The sequence below is a fragment of the Frieseomelitta varia genome, unplaced genomic scaffold, assembly GCF_011392965.1.
Source record: "Frieseomelitta varia isolate USP_RPSP 00005682 unplaced genomic scaffold, Fvar_1.2 scaffold_331, whole genome shotgun sequence".
NCBI classification, from domain to species: domain Eukaryota; kingdom Metazoa; phylum Arthropoda; class Insecta; order Hymenoptera; family Apidae; genus Frieseomelitta; species Frieseomelitta varia.
In genome coordinates, this window is record NW_025110070.1 from 131,776 (window position 1) to 148,864 (window position 17,089).

The 17,089-nt window shown below is 34.9% G+C and overlaps 3 protein-coding genes across 8 annotated transcripts; 1 reads left to right on the top strand and 2 right to left on the bottom strand.

Annotated features, from left to right (window-relative positions):
• Positions 1 to 704: 704 nt before the first annotated feature.
• On the bottom strand, positions 705 to 2,558 carry LOC122530155 (E3 ubiquitin-protein ligase NRDP1). Of its 3 annotated transcripts, none has more exons than XM_043656858.1 (3): positions 2,122 to 2,558; positions 1,082 to 1,669; positions 705 to 1,011 (listed from the first exon to the last, which is right to left on the bottom strand). In XM_043656858.1, the coding sequence occupies exons 1-3, from the start codon at positions 2,209 to 2,211 to the stop codon at positions 742 to 744; spliced, it is 948 nt and encodes a 315-aa protein (XP_043512793.1). In that variant the 5' UTR covers positions 2,212 to 2,558; the 3' UTR covers positions 705 to 741. The 3 variants fall into 3 exon arrangements, with proteins under 3 accessions (XP_043512793.1, XP_043512794.1, XP_043512792.1); XM_043656859.1 differs by having other exon boundaries at positions 1,082 to 1,695; positions 2,122 to 2,557; XM_043656857.1 differs by having other exon boundaries at positions 1,082 to 1,687; positions 2,122 to 2,556.
• Positions 2,559 to 3,111: 553 nt separating this feature from the next.
• On the top strand, positions 3,112 to 11,261 carry LOC122530193 (peptide transporter family 1). Of its 2 annotated transcripts, XM_043656940.1 has the most exons (10): positions 3,112 to 3,243; positions 4,308 to 4,348; positions 7,676 to 7,754; positions 7,960 to 8,188; positions 8,354 to 8,628; positions 8,700 to 8,782; positions 8,877 to 9,290; positions 9,369 to 9,600; positions 9,699 to 10,282; positions 10,555 to 11,261. In XM_043656940.1, the coding sequence occupies exons 1-10, from the start codon at positions 3,207 to 3,209 to the stop codon at positions 10,720 to 10,722; spliced, it is 2,142 nt and encodes a 713-aa protein (XP_043512875.1). In that variant the 5' UTR covers positions 3,112 to 3,206; the 3' UTR covers positions 10,723 to 11,261. The 2 variants fall into 2 exon arrangements, with proteins under 2 accessions (XP_043512875.1, XP_043512876.1); XM_043656941.1 differs by lacking the exons at positions 3,112 to 3,243; positions 4,308 to 4,348 and adding an exon at positions 5,858 to 6,236.
• A 134-nt stretch (positions 11,262 to 11,395) lies between these two features.
• LOC122530196 lies at positions 11,396 to 16,353 on the bottom strand. Of its 3 annotated transcripts, none has more exons than XM_043656953.1 (7): positions 15,911 to 16,353; positions 14,321 to 14,929; positions 14,013 to 14,246; positions 13,870 to 13,936; positions 13,627 to 13,788; positions 13,329 to 13,434; positions 11,396 to 13,240 (listed from the first exon to the last, which is right to left on the bottom strand). In XM_043656953.1, exons 1-7 carry the CDS (start codon positions 16,002 to 16,004, stop codon positions 13,148 to 13,150), a joined length of 1,365 nt encoding a protein of 454 aa, XP_043512888.1. In that variant the 5' UTR covers positions 16,005 to 16,353; the 3' UTR covers positions 11,396 to 13,147. The 3 variants fall into 3 exon arrangements, with proteins under 3 accessions (XP_043512888.1, XP_043512889.1, XP_043512890.1); XM_043656954.1 differs by having other exon boundaries at positions 13,329 to 13,416; positions 15,911 to 16,352; XM_043656955.1 differs by lacking the exon at positions 15,911 to 16,353 and adding an exon at positions 15,019 to 15,134.
• Between the last annotated feature and the right edge of the window lie 736 nt (positions 16,354 to 17,089).

Consider the following 17,089-nt stretch of genomic DNA (forward strand, 5'->3'; position numbering starts at 1 on the left):
AGCATTCTTTCTATTTTGTAAGTTTTTAACGATATATACGACCGTGTTCGCTCAGAGTATATTAATTTATTCAAACGATCGTTGTGTAGCGTATTTATTTCATTGTACGTACTTTTAGATATTTTATTAAAATCATATAAATAATATTGAGAAAAGAAGAAATTATTCTTCATTCAGACATTTGACATTAATCTTTTAGAACACATTTATATCTTAATAATAGTAATTACCATATTGATAATTTCTATAGTTTTTGTTTCTTACTTGTCTAAAGCATTATAATAAAACACTTACAGACTTCTCTATATACGTAAAAAAAATTTCCTGAAATAGTTGACAAATAGTTGATTTGTTAGATGTTAGACAAAGAATTGAATTTGAAGAAATGTACAATTATACGAAAGAACCAAAAATGATTTACCATTTATCACGCAATTTCAGGAATTTTCTCAATGAAATAGTATATCACAGTGTAATGATCCAGACATTCAATTAGATTTTTTGTATGTGGCAATTGCGTCTGTACAATTGTTTATCACAAAAGGCATGTCATTTGTTTCTTTCAATACAATTTGAAAGATATCCTGCATTAATTGCAAGATAAATTATGAAAATATCCCAATATTTGCACATAAGTACAAAGGTATTCCTTGTACCTTGAAGATTGGTCACGAATATAACAAACAGAATGGATATACATCAAATTATTTTGACATGCACAGTAAACATTGGTATAAAATTTTATTCTATGCCATGTGCAAAAATCATCACTAATCCAGGTTCAATCATCATGTCTTCTGGCATATGGGTATTATCACAAAAAAGAACTAACACTGCTTGTTTACCAGGGACTCTTTTACAAATATAATTATCGTATAGTCTTCTAGAATTCTGTCTGGTTTCAAGCGAATTTAAGCCTGGAGGCCATTTCCTTTCATGACAATTTTCCATTAAGTCATCGATTATATGAGGTGGGCAATTGTATTCTGACAAAGTTCTCTTTATCATTGTCTACAAAATAATGTTAAATTATTTGTTAGAGTTAATTAATTAGTAGCATTAACTTATAAATTACAATTACCTGCAACAATTCATCAGGTGTAGAAATCATTCCTCCCCATCTTGTTACTCTTGCTCTAGGAAGAGTAGCAGACCATCTTATAACATCATCTCTTTCCATTTGATCAGCAATAGCACGCATTGCAGGATTTGAAACTCTCAATGCTCTCATGAAATCTTTTAGAAGGTGTATTTCCCTCTTGTGTTCATTTATTTGAAGTTGTTGTTCACCTAACTCACGTTTCATATCAGCAAGTTTTTGTTGCTGCGAATGTATAATATTTCTGAGCTCTCTCACACAATTGTGATCTTTCAACTCGTTTTTGGGAATAATAAGGCTGCATCCTTGTTCACAAAGCATCGGTCTCTTGGGATTATATTCACATTGCTCCAAATGTGACACTAAACTATCAAGCTTGACTACCACTTGACATCCGTATATCATATTATCACAACTAATACAAAGGCGGGCCAACAGATTCCGAAGAATTCTTGGAACTGCTCTAAGCTGAGCAGATGTAATTGGTGTGCGATCCAATGGACAAGTGGGTTGTCTGTTTATCCATTCATTAATGCATGTACGACAAAAGGCATGTTCACATACAGGTGCCTGTAACATATTGCTCACCTACAAGTCTTTAAGCCAAACTACACTTTTACAAAACTTAGTACTATATGTAAAAATACATAACCAATATAAAATAATATGTCGAATAACTCATACAATACAATTATTTATGTTATTTGTGTCATTGTGAAAAAACAGGGAATCGAAAGGATAGTAATTACAAATGCTTTGACAGAACGAAAGTTGTAAAAATATAACTAACATTATATAATCAGTATGAAATTTTCACGCGTACTTTTAATAAATTCGATCGTTGTGAATAACACGACGTATAAAAATAATCAACAACACGAACATGCTAGTCAATGGAAAATAAGACGACTATAGAAACGATGAAAGAAAGAAGGCAGAAAAGTTAGGTTGGTTTTCCGTATACGCATAAAATTTACTTATTGGAGGTGTTCAATAACAAACGAACGAAATAAAGATAATACCTGAACAGGATCCTCTAACACTCCAGAACATATTGGACAAACAAGTTCCTCGTCAACTTCGCCTTGAAAGCGGTTCACATCGAACCCCATAATGTGAACTAAGTACAGTAACCCGTCCTCGTATGTAGCGACGAGTCTCTCCTGTAAAACTGTGGATCCAGAATCACAAATTCGATGGCGTACGACGTGAAAGCTCCAGAAGTATACCGTTACTTTCTACGAGCAGCATGCAACGTGACAATAGTCACTATAAATGTATCAACTGCATATCAGGCAGTTCTCTCTGCCTGAAATTTGGATGATTTCATGATAAACGATTATTCATTATTGTAAATCACATAGAGCTAGATAGAGCCTCTTGCTTCAAGTCACGCGACCAAACTTTCTTTCTCGCTACGCAAGAAATTTTCAGAATCACCGTTTGAATTGAATTCGTTGGAAAAAATTCGAGACGTACAATGAATTTTGTTATCTAATGAAATTACAATTCTTAACAACGCGAGGTATGTAAATTATAATTATCTATATAATTATAATTCATAATTATATAATTACAATTCATGTAATAAGTAAAATTCACGTTTATCTGTAAATAAGATATAAATTAGAGATAAAATTATCTACGAAAGTCCTAAACGAAGGAGGAAATATATTTTTCAATTGCGCACTTGTAATTTCTTATTGCCATTAACGAAATTTGAAATTACCTAAGTAAGTTTACTTGTACATTACTAAATATTTTAATTAAACAGAAAATGAATCGTTTATTGATTGTATCACTTCAGATTGTCACACATCGTCGATTTACTGATATCAATAATCAATAATAACAATCATGTCTGTTCACCATAATTTGAGCAATCGCACAAAAGTGAGCCTACAAGGCAAATCTGTATCTTAAAGCCGTGATCAATGGTAACATGATAAACGCATGATAATCTCAGAATTAATTCTTAGCTTGCGTGTTTTGATCGATAAGGCTGTTTGATTGATAGCCGTAAAATGATAATACAATTGAAAAAGCGAATCAGTATTAGGTTTAACATCGTAAGAACAGGTTCAGTTTAAGAAATTACGAAGCAATTATGAGTGAGAGGAAACATTCTGTCAACGAAATACAAGGTATTCGATTTGCATTTTAAGAATTTATTTGTTTCACTTTGTTATTTATATAGAGTACTAAATGTAAATGTTGAGGCTAAAGATTAAAAATTAAAATATAAAATAATAGTTGGATTAAAATATAAAATAATAGTTGGATTTATTATAAAATAACTTTTAATATAATATTTCTATAATGTTCAAACATTTAGCTTCAACATTTACATTTTTTCCTTACAGTTATCAAATGATGAAAAGATATATCGCAGAAATTTAAACTTTGATAACTCAAGCATGCTATCTAATGTAAAATCGACTCGATTGTTTTTTTTTTTTTTTTTTTAAGTCAAGACTTAAACTTTTTTCTGCTTCAAATGAACTTGAATTGGGCATACATTCCTACGTTGTTACGTTTTGTTCAAAATGATCGGTCAACAAACCGTAATACGATATTTGGCAGGGTAACACAGGTCAAATTGTTTCATTTTTGACTTAATTGAACGGTTTGATTAAACCGTGTTCCAATTCGAGAGCTACTATAAATTACTACAGCTGCCTTTATTATTAATAACCGGCATGACAGATTTTAGTTACATAGCAGTTTTCATTTAGCAGTTACTCAGTGGTTATAATAACCGGTGTTTTCATCCCATTAAATTACAATTGTCGTAACGCGATATCTTAACACAACGGATGATCAATTTTCCTTGCAGGACGATCCTTCGGTTCATTCAATTAAATTCAGTGTTCGCCAAAGCGCGAGCGTAATACATTTACGTATTATATATTTACGTATTATCGTATTAAAAAAATGTGATAGTTGAAAGGCCTTATCTGCAGTGATAGAAACTTTCCTCCATGTGTGAAAGTCAATGCGTTTATAGAACGAGCAACTTTAAATAGGATAATTTTTTGTTGGATAGAGTGGTAAAAAGAATAATTAACACACGTTGTACGTTGGCACAGTTAATACAATAGATTGAGCACTGAACTCGAATGTAAAATAGTGATGTAAAATAAACGTGTGTGATTGTATCGCGAGAATTTATCGACCTCTTTTTCTATTACGTATGTATGCTTTTCAGATTATCCGGACAATGAGGGTAGCATGGACGAGAATCAAAAGGTAAATATTGAACATTGCTGCTTCTCGATGTCGAGGAACGATTCATTAAACGTATATAAAGTATTTTTCTATTTCTATTTCTTTCTCTATTTTTTTTTATTTATTGTCGCATCGACAGCGAGGTTATTAGCGTTTTTCTATTTGTAGTATTGTAGAATTGGTGATGAATTAACATTGGTAATTATTATTTTTTAACATTTATCATATTATTATTATTTTGAGTTAGTATTATATATACCGCAAATAAATCATCATTTGTAGTATTGTAGAATTGGTGATGAATTAACATTGGTAATTATTATTTTTTAACATTTATCATATTATTATTTTGAGTTAGTATATTATATATACCGCAAATAAATCATCATATCTTCTAATTATAATTTTACCATTGATCGTCCATATCTTCCTACAACTTGAGATTCCACGATATCTAATTCATACATAATTTTCTTTCTATCGTGCGAATAAATAAAATTCGGATAAATCGATGTTCGATTCTAACACGAATTGATTATCCGATTATTGTTATTTCACTTTCACTCGCGTAGGATGCCAGTGATCACCTCTTGCGTAACATTGCGAAAAAGGAAAATAAAAAAAGTGCGAATTTCGTTAATCTCGATAAACTTGTTCCTCGGGAAACATACACAATTTTACGAACGCTCTCACTCAGTTAAATGAATTTTATATACACGCAATAAAGAATGATATCAACGCTTTGTTTAAAAAAAAAAAATTATGATATAATTGACAAGCACATTTGTGACTTTGTATGTAAATGCAGATAAGCTTGCATCGTCACGCCTCTGCAAAATGGATGTCTCGCGAAATAATGTCACGGATACCTTAACTGGAAATCGAGATCAGATTTCACTTTTTTTTTTTTTTTTTTTTTTTTTTGGTGTAGAAAAATTTGCTTCTTGTTTATTAAACCTTGACAATATAAGTATTTTTCTTGAAAAATAAATTCCTATGAATTTAATCGTTATCGTTCAAAGCAAAAATAATTTTTCAATCGAGATATCGATCGTTAGTAATCATGATGATTAAAAACGTAGATTATTTTTCATCTTCTTTTTATCTTTAAGAATGGAGACGAAACGGAACATTGCTAGAAATTGTTTTAATCTCTTTCTGCACAGTCATGCTTACAATATATTTTTTTAAGTACATTTTAAGCGTAATAATAAAAAAAAATAATATATGCAATTCAGCAAATTAATGCTATCTTATCAGAATATAGTACCTCGATAAGCGTCGTAATAATTCCATAATTCGTTTGTAATGTAAAAAACGCTTGATTGTAATTCAATTGCGCGAATTGTTACACTTACAATTGTTCTTTCCTAATACTTGTGGCAATTCTGCAGAAAAAAATGTTCTTTTCTAGCATCTCGTTACAAATGTTGTTTATACGCGACACCGTTAAGATGCTAACCGTGTATTGAGAGAAGACTTTCACATTGCTTTGAGCACGCAAGACGTACCACTACCTAGCAATATTCGTCAATGCCACCATGAGACTTAATCGTAGCGCTTACATATCGGAGGTACGCGACGAAATCAACAGTGTACGTTCAACTACCAACAGTGATGTACGTCGCTCGTCGTTCGTAAATATCGATCTAAAAATCACGGCTAACTGGTGATGTCCATCGATGCGTTGTGACTCGCTTTTCCAAGAATTTATTCGAATTCCTCGCGCGAAACTGTTCTCCACAGTTCCTTCGCCATTGTGCAACTTCTTCCAATATGCTGTTTGCGCGTAAAACTTATTGGAGTGTCTCGTAAAAAATTTTCATAATTCATATGACTCGTATGATTGACGGGCAGATACTAAATAGCGATCACAATGACTGCGGAAAATGATAAAGAAACGAAAAAGGTAAAAATTTCATGAGATTCTCCTTGCTTTATTTCATTCCTTAGTAAAACTAGAAGAACGTTTCACGTAGAAAATGTAATCTACAACGAGCTGCTATCGACTGTATCGAGGTAGTTAAATAAAAGTTATAATACATATTTTTAAATAATAAAGTATATTTTCGATGAATCCACATTCGATTTTTTAAATAAATAACGTTTCTATCAGCTTTACTTCAATCACTCTTCCTTCGTTTCTTGTTTGGTATAAAATACATAATTTTTCTGTAAAAAGAAACTCGCTTTTTAGAATAGAAAAAGAAACGACAACCTTTTCCTATCGTAATAATTGTTTCCTAAATAATGCTGAACATTTTTCCTTTTTTTTCTAAAAAAAAGATGCATGTACTTTTCTAAAGATTAACGCAAATCACATACATTCACGCATAGAAATAATATATGAAATTTAAATGGAATACTGGGAAAATATAAAACATTGATATAGAATTTTAGATATTTTTTTTTTGGTTAGACTATTTCTGGTGCACGCTATAAATATATGTTAATGTCACATGTTATAGTGTTCATAGATAACAAGTGTTATTACTTGTTCTATATTGCGTTAGTAAATACTATAAATGATATTGCTAGGAGTATTTTCCTTGTATTTCGCAAGTTAGAACCCGCAATTCTTTTTCACCAATGTATTCGTGATTGCTGAAGTCTTCAAGAATTTCTTTTATTTCGTATGACGACTGATCATGTAACCTGACGGACAATTAATAAAAATTAAATTCGTTAAGCCACTGTCATTACTATAACGTTCATTTTGAGCTAAAAAACAAAGCTTTTGTTTCTCTATTTTTTTATAACCAATTGATTTAGTTCTTCTGCAAGAAGAACATGTTTTTATAACCAGTTGATACTAGTTCTTCTGTGTCTAATCTAAATGCAAGTCGCAATTCATTAAAAAAACTCGTCAGAATGTTATCACTTCCATTGATCTCAAGTCCAGTAAAAAAAAAAAAAAAAAAAAAATAGTCTCTGTAAGCGAAGAAAGAAAATCTACAATTTTTAGTATATTTTTGTAACAATTTACATTTTATTTGATTCAACAGAAAACCCGTGTATAACGAGTCAACAGGACAAGCTAATGACTGTGTTGATTAATCACGACATAATTGCGAATCCGTTACTGGTGAAACTAAATGGTCACTGAATGCTGTTCTTCAATTTCAATTATGTAGTTTTCAAATAGAATCGACGGCGTAAATAATTGTGCGCGTCATACGCGGCCTTCGCATTTTACAACAGAAAAAAAAAAGTAAAATTCCTTTTAATCAAACGACAACGAAATTAACGAATAATTGGGTCGCGTGAAACATGCAGCTAACATTCTTCTCGCATTTGGTTTTCCACATCACTATTTTTATACTTTTATTTCTGCAATTAATTTTCCAGAAGCTGAAGTATCCCAAGTCGATATTCTTCATCATTAGCAATGAATTCTGCGAGAGGTTCTCTTTCTATGGGATGCGCAGTATGTAGAAATTTTATACTCATCATTGTAATATTTTCTCTTTTACTATCTATTTTAATATCTTTACGAGTAAAAAAATTCCAAAATGATAAAGTTCTTGGAATTTAATTTCGTGTGCCAGTTTTATTTTAATTAAAGAAGCATTTACACAATCGTCGTTATTTCGGGAAGTAATAATCGCGTAATAATTAAATATTTATTTTAGCTGTACTGACGCTTTATCTAAAAAACCAACTAAAGTACACTGATGATACGTCTACTGTCATATATCATGTGTTCACGATGTTGCTGTACTTCTTCCCTATATTTGGGGCGATGTTAGCCGATTCTTTATTGGGAAAATTCCACACTATCTTCTACCTAAGCATTATTTATGCTGCAGGACAACTTTTGTTATCTTTAAGCGCGGTGCCCCCATTGGGAATACCTGATAGGTACGATTAATATTTCATTTTATCTTTTTTTTTTTTTTCAATCATGCTGTCCTTGTCTTCTTAGTCACAAATATGAAGAATAATAAAGTAAATATCAATTAGAAATCTGGAACTAAAGCATCGATCATCGTCGTAATTGTGATTGTCAAACGTGTCGTTTTGCAGAGAATTTTCACTATTCGGTCTAGTCCTTATAGCCATTGGCACAGGTGGTATAAAACCTTGCGTGGCCGCATTCGGTGGTGACCAATTCATACTGCCGCAACAGGAACGATACTTGTCCACATTCTTCTCCCTATTTTACTTTTCCATCAACTCCGGATCCTTGATCTCCACCTTCCTCACACCCGTGCTTCGTAGCAGTGTTTCATGCTTCGGCGACAGTACCTGTTACTCTCTGGCATTTTTGGTACCAGCTATCCTTATGACACTGTCTATCGGTAAGTTTCACAGTCGAAACTTTGAAACTGTTCCTACAATAACAGTGCCGTTTTCTGATCTTTCCCTTCAGTGATATTCGTCCTTGGGAAGCCATTGTACAAAATAGTCAAACCGACAGGTAATGTCGTTTTGAATGTTTCTAGGTGCATTTCCGTAAGTTTTTAACCATTTGCTTTATTTAATGTTTTTTTTATTTTACCGCGCTGCGAGGACAAATAGCCAGCCGGTAATGTTTCGAAATTTTCAGCACGCCATCTACAGAAAAGTCACGTCGAAGGGCGAGAAGAGGAAGTATTGGCTCGACTATGCGGATGACAAGTACGACAGATTACTGATAAACGACATTAAATCGGCCCTGCAGGTGATGGTATTATTCATACCGATACCGATATTTTGGGCGCTATTCGATCAACAAGGCTCTCGATGGACGTTCCAAGCAACCAGGATGAACGGAGAAATCGGCAATTTCTTGATTGAACCAGATCAGATGCAAGTGTTCAATCCTCTTTTGGTCCTCATTTTCATACCCCTGTTCGAAAGTTGGCTTTATCCGCTTATGGGAAAGATTGGGTTACGAACACCGCTAAGAATACTTTCTGTCGGCGGTTTCTTAGCTTCTTTGTCATTTGTCGCAGCGGCGGTGGTTGAATTGGATCTCGAGGTACATACGTGATTAAATTGACAATGAACATGATGCCCCTCTTTTTTTCACGTTGAGTATTTTCTCGTCATTTTCCAGAAAACGTATCCGATTCTGCCGTCGAAAGATCTCGCGCAGCTGCGTGTTTTCAATACTCTGGATTGTAACGTGAGAGTGACAGTGCACGATCCTGAATTATCTATAGCTCTTAAAAGTATGGATATGTGGGAAGACAGGTATATCGAAGCGAAAGGCGAAAGAAAATTGAGTTACGAAGCGGACTTTTCTGTTTGCGATCAAGCCGGTATCACAGCACTGAATAAAACTCGAGGTGTGTCAAGAAGAAGATAGTGAAGAAAATTTAACAGATTTCAAAATTCTTTCTTTCCTGTAATTGACGGTTGTGTAACAGTTATTGTATGTTTTTAGGGGAGATGCTCGTGTTAGAAAAACAGGCGACTTCTTGGGCTATAACGCAGAACGGTTTATCTCACGTTTATAATGATTCGATAGACAAATCGTCGAATGGCAATCCTCTAATACGTGGACTTATTTATGTCGAACCGTCGCAACCCGATGTTGATCTAGAATTAATACAGAAAGATGCCGTCGTCAAGACATTAAAGATAAATAGTTCTCTTTTCCACGAAACTGAACTAATTGAAGTCGCACATGGGGTGTACGACATACGTTTGAATGAGTTTGTAAAAAAAGAGGTACCTCTCAAACTTGGTGGAGTTTATACCGTTGTCGGATCTGTTACTGAAAAAGGATCGAAGGTTGACCTTATAACTGTAACCGAACCAAACACGATGCACATGTTATGGTTGATTCCTCAATATGTTATTATCACAATGGGTGAAGTCATGTTCTCGGTGACTGGCCTAGAATTTGCATTCACGCAAGCACCTATCAGTATGAAATCTCTTTTACAAGCTTGTTGGCTGTTAACAACAGCCATTGGTAATCTCATTGTGGTCATTGTGGCGGAAATCTCGATTTTTGATCGTCAGGTAAGAAACAATTTTATTTTTAAACGCCTAATCAAACATCTCTCTTGCATGCTTTTGAAAAAAAAAAAAAAAAACAATCGTACACTCGCGACTTCTTGAAATGATTCGAGTGCTTAACCGGTAACGATTGTGGTTGATCATTTGCTTTCACGTCGCTACGAGTCATGCATTATTCACAACGTCAAACTTTTCGAGAAGTTACATTACTCAACCTACTCACACCTATTGAACTATTTTCTAATATGAAACATTTGTTTATTTCTGTTGTTTAGATTTTTGAATTCGTTTTGTTTGCGGTACTGATGTTCGTCGATATAATTATATTCTCTATAATAGCGAAATTTTATAAATACGTAGACAATCCTGAAGATGAAGAGATCATTGACATGAGCGAAAAATTCGGAACAGTTAACACATCTTATCACGACGATGAGAAGTGACTGTATATAGTTTATGACTGCTGCGTCCGAAATATATACGTAACGTATGTATTTGAGTACGGCATTTTAATACCTTAAACATTCTTTTATTTTTTAATCATTCTGAACAAAGTGAACAATTTTTAATATTGATTTCTATCTTGCTTCGAAAATGGAAAACATTCTCTAAAGTTGAAATTCATCTATGATATAAATTTCACGTGAAATAAAAAGTTCTAATACTTTTAAGTGCCAAATGATAGGCGATTATGATTCTTGTATTCGTAAACTCGAATAAAATGAAACATTATATGACCTGGAAGATAACAATGTCTTATCAAGTGCAATTAACAGAATGCTTACGTCGTCAATAAAATATATTTATTATCGCAGAATTTCAAATTCCGATATAAAGCGTAACAATGTACGTGTAAATATCCATGCCATATTTTATGGTCATGACACATGATACTTGTAAATAGACATATCAATAGCAATAAACGTACGTATTTTTGTAAAGTTTTAATTATTGTTTGAATAAAAATTTATTTACTATTCTACTTTAATCTTTAATCAAGCAGTCCGTTACTTCTCACAACGTGGCAAAATGCACGAAATTCAATTCAATTCGTGTGTTTGCCTTCATCGTGAAAAGATTGCTGCGTAGAAAAGAAGAATCGATTATAATTCTTTATAAAATAAACAATTTATTTAGTAAAATAATAATACATCATTTATTATTTGTATTTTACACCATCTTTTTAATTAATGGAAGAACAAAAATAATAATGATAACGATATATATATATATGTATATATATATATATATGTACGAAACGTATCGCGAACATGAAATCGCAATGTTTTCATTGCACCTACGCTACAGCTCACAACACATACAATCATGCTACAAATCACTATACAATAGTCTATTTGTACACAGATTGTCCTTTCATAGTGTCCTTTCTATAAAATTTAACGAATTTATATAGTCGACGATGCAGTGCTGTAAAGGCATTGAAAGGCTAACAATAAATTCATGCTGTTGTGTCTCAATTTTCGATCTACGACCGATTGTTAAACAGACGAGTCTTTAGGAGATGTTTCGTCTTTTGTCATAATATATTGTTATTATACATAGTATTCCATAGATATTCAAGGGGAGGGGGGGGGGGGAATGTAAATAGTAACTCTGAGAGTAAATAGTTGACGCTAATTACATGTAGTGCTTAAAATTTGCCAAAATAAATAGTCATTCTTTTTTTCTTCTTTTTTTTTTATATCTCACGTTGGGTACAATAATAGGCTCTTTTGTCTTAAAACTGTCTCAAGATCAACAGGTATCATAGGTATCATAGAAAAATAAAATACGTATTATCATTGTTTCAAGCCAATAAATTATATATACTATATATGTATATATGTCGCACTGCATAATAGCCAATATTAAAGGAACAGTTTTCTCTGTAACAAATATATAATATATATATACAGAATTTTCATTTAGATAATATAAATCACAGCAGTAATGTAATCGAAAGCAACAACACATGCAAAACGGAAGTGGATTTTATCATCTTTGTCATTTGATACGCGCACGCAAGATCTGCTAAACAGATCTGGTTCCATGTTAACACAAATTACAGTTTTATGGTGTTATTTGTACACATCAAGTCGTGGATTATATGAAAAATAAACTTTCTTTCATTTGCTATAGCATGTCAAATTCTTCCAATCACCTTGATTTGAAATATTCCCTTTTCTTAAGAAAATATCAAACTTAATGTAGTTGTACATACATGTATATTTTTATAATATGAATTCATAAAGTTACAGCTGTAAGCTGTAAATTAGTAAGCACAGCATGATAATTTTGCAAGCTAAACCAAAGCTCCGATCTAAAGTGTTGTCGGCACTTTAAAAATCATAGTGAAACCAATGAGTTTCTTCGATTAATACAGAGAAAGGAAAATTTGCTGAGAACATGCAACAAACGTTATTTCTATATTTAAAAATTAGAATCAGGTATAAAGTGATATTAGATGTTATAGTTATAATATGACCTCCAATCTGTACTCTATGTTGCAAGTGTAACGGTGAGTAGAAAAATAATGTCAATCATATGGCTAACCGTACTTGCTATGAAAGTACAAACTATAGTACATCATGGAGTTAAAAAATATGTGTTTTCAAACAAACACGATAGTTTTTAACGACGTGGAATGTTCATCGTTTCATGTGGTAAACCCTTGCACAAAACGCAAAAAATGGTCTCGTAACCAGACCTCTCTTTAGTTAACTTTCTATCTTGACTTCCCGCGTCATATAAATATTAAAGTCGTGTACATTTCGATATATAGATAAATGTTTCCGATATGGTACATTAACAGTGAGCTAAGCACCAGAATAGGTATTCAAATCAAATATATTTTAGAATTTACTCAAACTATATATGGTCCTCTTCTTTGTTAGTTTGTGCTGGTGTTGCCGGTGTTGGATCATCATGAAACAACGGGTTCTTCACCTCCATTTCACCAGTCTTAACAAAAAAAAAAAAAAAAAGACGATGTAAACGGCAAATACGAATATCAATTCTTTTTATCAAGCCAAATAGAACTTTAACTTACAGCAGCTAATCCTGGACATTCATAAACGGTGTAGTCCCCTTCCTCGTTTTCTTCCTCGCTTTCTGCTTCAGATACAGAGCCTGGATCTCTGGTTGCAGAAACACGACTACACAAATCATTATCCACGCAATACTCTCTGGTTGGAGTGAAACGTTTTAAAAACCAGTTTGACACTTTCAAACCAGCTTGACAGAAATTTTCACTAAGGATCTCCTATACCTATTTTCTCTCAAAGATCCAAATAGACGGAAAAGAAAAAGGCTCGCTGTTTTCGAACGTAATTATTTAATCAACTTACTTTTCCATGGCGATAATTTGTTGTTTCTGGTGTTGGAAATGATACATTTGAGCAGACTGCGCGAGTCTTTGGTCTCCCGAAGGTGATACCTCTTTATTTGGACCAGTCACACCGTAAGCTGGATACTCTATGTCAGCAGCCGCTTTGGCGCCTCGCTTTAACCTATCGAAAATTGAAAAAAAAAGTATTTAAACATCGATTGCCTTGTCACTTGTCAACGTGATGCGTCATTTGTTGCATTACCTGCACCATGTCAAAGCGATCAACACGAGGGCGAACATTGCTGCGGCGCTGCAACCAGCAACGACAGCTAAAAGAAAAGAAAGAATACATCATATTGTCGATAATTCGTCGTTTAATTTTATTTTCACGAGTGATTAGCATACCAATGAAGTATATATCGTTATTCAAATCCTGGTTCACAGGCACAAACATTGGATTGTACTCCGTGCGTCGTTCCAATTCTGGTATCAGAATCACCGAAGTGTCCTTGAACTTCGAGTCCATGTCCCTCGGATTTTCCTCTTGCGCCACGTGCACTTTCCCTATCATTGTATCCTCTTCCTCCCGCTTTGTACTATTTATCGTCGATTCCTCCAAATCCGAGTTGCCTTCGTCATCTATCGGTGGCGAGAAATACGGGAATAATGTCGAAGTAAATTAAATTAAGTGAAACGTATTAAGCTTGACGTACCTACGAAAAAAGGGCCGTCCTGATAATATCTGGGATCATTGGGCTTCACCGCGAACGGACGTCTCTCGTACAAATTCGAGTCGAATCTAAAATACGGAGTGGTCGTTTGCAGCTTTTGCGTCTGCACGTCGCTTTTGTCGTCCTCGTTCATCAATCCGCCGTAACTTCCGCGAAATTCCAGCGGCTCTTCCTCCTTCATTCCTCTGTCGAAGTTGACCTCGTCGTAAGACAAGTGTTTCAATGGTAGATTCTGATCGTACCCGTAGTCCCCATCGTCCTGGAAGTTCGTCCCATCATCCTCGTTCATCTCGCGGGTGAAGTAAGGCAACTTAAAGCTCGAATACTCCCAAAAATAACGCTGCCTCTCGCGCGGTGATTCGTTGATCGGCTCGTTGTACCGGGTCTGCCGATAATTCCATCCTTTCGGTTTCCCTTTCTTCAGGGTCTCGGCCAAGCTGCCTTTGCTGATCAGAGCCTCGAGAAGATCCCTCTCCTTTTGGCGATCCAGGTCCAGGCGATGCTTTTTACGAGCTTGGTTCGCCAACAGCGAGAGAAAATGGGACCTCTGCCCCTCGAGGTACTTCATCAATTGCCTGAGAGCGAGTTCATCTGAAAAAATGATCGCGATTATTGCGCCTGTTCCACCATTTTTTTTTTTTTTTTCTTTTTTTTTCTTTTCTCGAAATCAATTATCCTACTGTGCAACTTGTTGCGTCTTCAACTTGTTCCGTCTTTTATTCCCGCAACTTATTCGAGGAAACTGAAATGCAAACAGCTCGAGCAAAATGAATTATATATTATAACGCTCACATGCTGTCGGTTTCTTAAGCTTCTAACAATGTGATAGAACTTGTACAGGAAGTCCTTGCGGTTAACGCATAGTTAAGTATGCGTCAATGCAATTCTGATAAATATATTTATCTCGTTGCTATTCCAGTGGAAACTATAATGCACGAAACGGTACAGTCACGCACAAGACAAATTGTCTTTGCTGCAGTGACATGTATACATCACTTAATTAAATTACTCGTTTCTAAATCGTTTGCTCGAAGATGAACTGCGTGTGAAATTATTCATGACAAAACCACCACGTTCCCGAAGGGAAAACTAACTTGAAATTAACGAGAAACGAGGAACGTTTTCCCTTTCGAGTCGTTCGCACGCGAAAGCATATGCAAGCCTCGAACGAATCCAAACATCCTTTGCTAACTACTTATAATACTTGAAATCCAACATTTGCGCTCGAGCGCGAGGGAAAACAAAAGGGGGCGGGGGGTGAGAAATTGATGAAAACGAATCTGGCAGAAAATTGGAAGTAAACGTGACACGATCGATTGACACCGTGACATCTTAGCTTTGAGGTGCTTTGATCCTTCGAACCAGGTTTGAACGTCATTGCGTGAATTCAACGAACCTGCGTAAGAGAGGGAGAGAGAGAGAGAGAGAGGGAGAAAGAGAGTAGCAGAAACGAAATGAAAAGAAGCGGAGGATCGTAAACCTTGAGTCGGGAACAATGATACACGGCAGTGTCATTACCCTCGGGGAAGAGAAGTGTTTTCGGGCGAACGCTCGGAACGGGGGTATGCTCACCTCGATAAAAATTGAGTTCACCAGTGGAGAGGGTGATGAGAACGCAGCAGGGTAGCAGCAGCCATGTACAGGTGCAGAGGGTCGATGTCATCATCACCGTTTCAACTGGCAGGTGTCGGCCAGGTGTGGTATCCACAGGTTTTTATCGTCGTCCCGTCCGTCGTCGTTCCATATGTAAGCACGTCATTTCATTGAGGGCAGACAGAGAGTTTGCGCGGTCAAGTTCCGTTGCAATCAATACCACCATTACCCTTTCCACCGCGACACCGCCACCGACGAAACCAACACGATGCTTGCCCTGCTGCAGGCTCGTTTCCGTGTTCGATGTTGCCCTGCCTCCGTCCACTTTGCCCTCCAAGTTCTAACTATAAATGCTGTCCGTATGTCTGGAAATGACATTTAGAAACGTGGAAACTATGTACATGTACCACGGAATATGTAGCGGCGGCTCTTGGAAATTCCTATGATGTGTCGTAACGTTTTAGAAAAATTGCAATCACGACGAATAGCTTTCTCGACAGTCACAAATGTATCTTGATGGGAGGTTTTATGTTGTTTTCAGAAACAAGAGATCGGCTAGCTTTCAAAGTATTTTTATCTACTTCTTCTATGACAGAAGCAAAATCACTTAATACCTTGATCCGCTTACGTTCGAACGCACGCGAAAAAGACAGCTCGAGAAAGGCAATATAATATTAATACTTTGAAATTTACAGGGATAGAAATGTACAAGTACTTGCCGAAACAAAAGAAAAACTACCAAGAATGAACTGTAATCTTCTAAATATATCTTCTTGATCCTTTCGAAATTTGTTTCTTTTCCTGTGTCTCGATAATATTTTCTTTAATTACACAATTGATATCTCTCGCACTATAAAAAGAAAGTTCGATGACAATGCTTTATATAAATTCTGATCACTGCTGCACCATTGGTGCAGTACTGTTAATCATGACTGTTCAACGAGTATTAACAGTATGTCTGTATCTAACATAGACTACACGCGATACTAATTTGCCATTAGCGCTTTATTTTCTACAGCTGTCGAGGTGTTCAAAGCATTCTGGATTAAGCTCGAGTTAACTCAAGAGAAAATAATATTATTATTTTCTATTAAAATAAACGAAACGAAAGATTATTTGTTAAACGTATAATATGCTGGAAGATAAAGAGACGGGGGG

Excerpts from the sequence above, each read along its gene's own strand:
- LOC122530155 (XM_043656857.1), bottom strand. The coding sequence starts at position 2,211 with ATGGGGTTCGATGTGAACCGCTTTCAAGGCGAAGTTGACGAGGAACTT. Across the intron at positions 1,688-2,121 it reads TGTTAGAGGATCCTGTTCAG|GTGAGCAATATGTTACAGGC; the intron begins GTATTATCTTTA and ends AAAGACTTGTAG. Across the intron at positions 1,012-1,081 it reads CACCTGATGAATTGTTGCAG|ACAATGATAAAGAGAACTTT; the intron begins GTAATTGTAATT and ends ATTATTTTGTAG.
- LOC122530193 (XM_043656940.1), top strand. The coding sequence starts at position 3,207 with ATGAGTGAGAGGAAACATTCTGTCAACGAAATACAAG. Across the intron at positions 3,244-4,307 it reads TTCTGTCAACGAAATACAAG|ATTATCCGGACAATGAGGGT; the intron begins GTATTCGATTTG and ends TATGCTTTTCAG. Across the intron at positions 8,783-8,876 it reads ATGTTTCTAGGTGCATTTCC|CACGCCATCTACAGAAAAGT; the intron begins GTAAGTTTTTAA and ends CGAAATTTTCAG.
- LOC122530196 (XM_043656953.1), bottom strand. The coding sequence starts at position 16,004 with ATGATGACATCGACCCTCTGCACCTGTACATGGCTGCTGCTACCCTGC. Across the intron at positions 14,247-14,320 it reads GGACGGCCCTTTTTTCGTAG|ATGACGAAGGCAACTCGGAT; the intron begins GTACGTCAAGCT and ends CGCCACCGATAG. Across the intron at positions 13,789-13,869 it reads ATCGCTTTGACATGGTGCAG|GTTAAAGCGAGGCGCCAAAG; the intron begins GTAATGCAACAA and ends AATTTTCGATAG.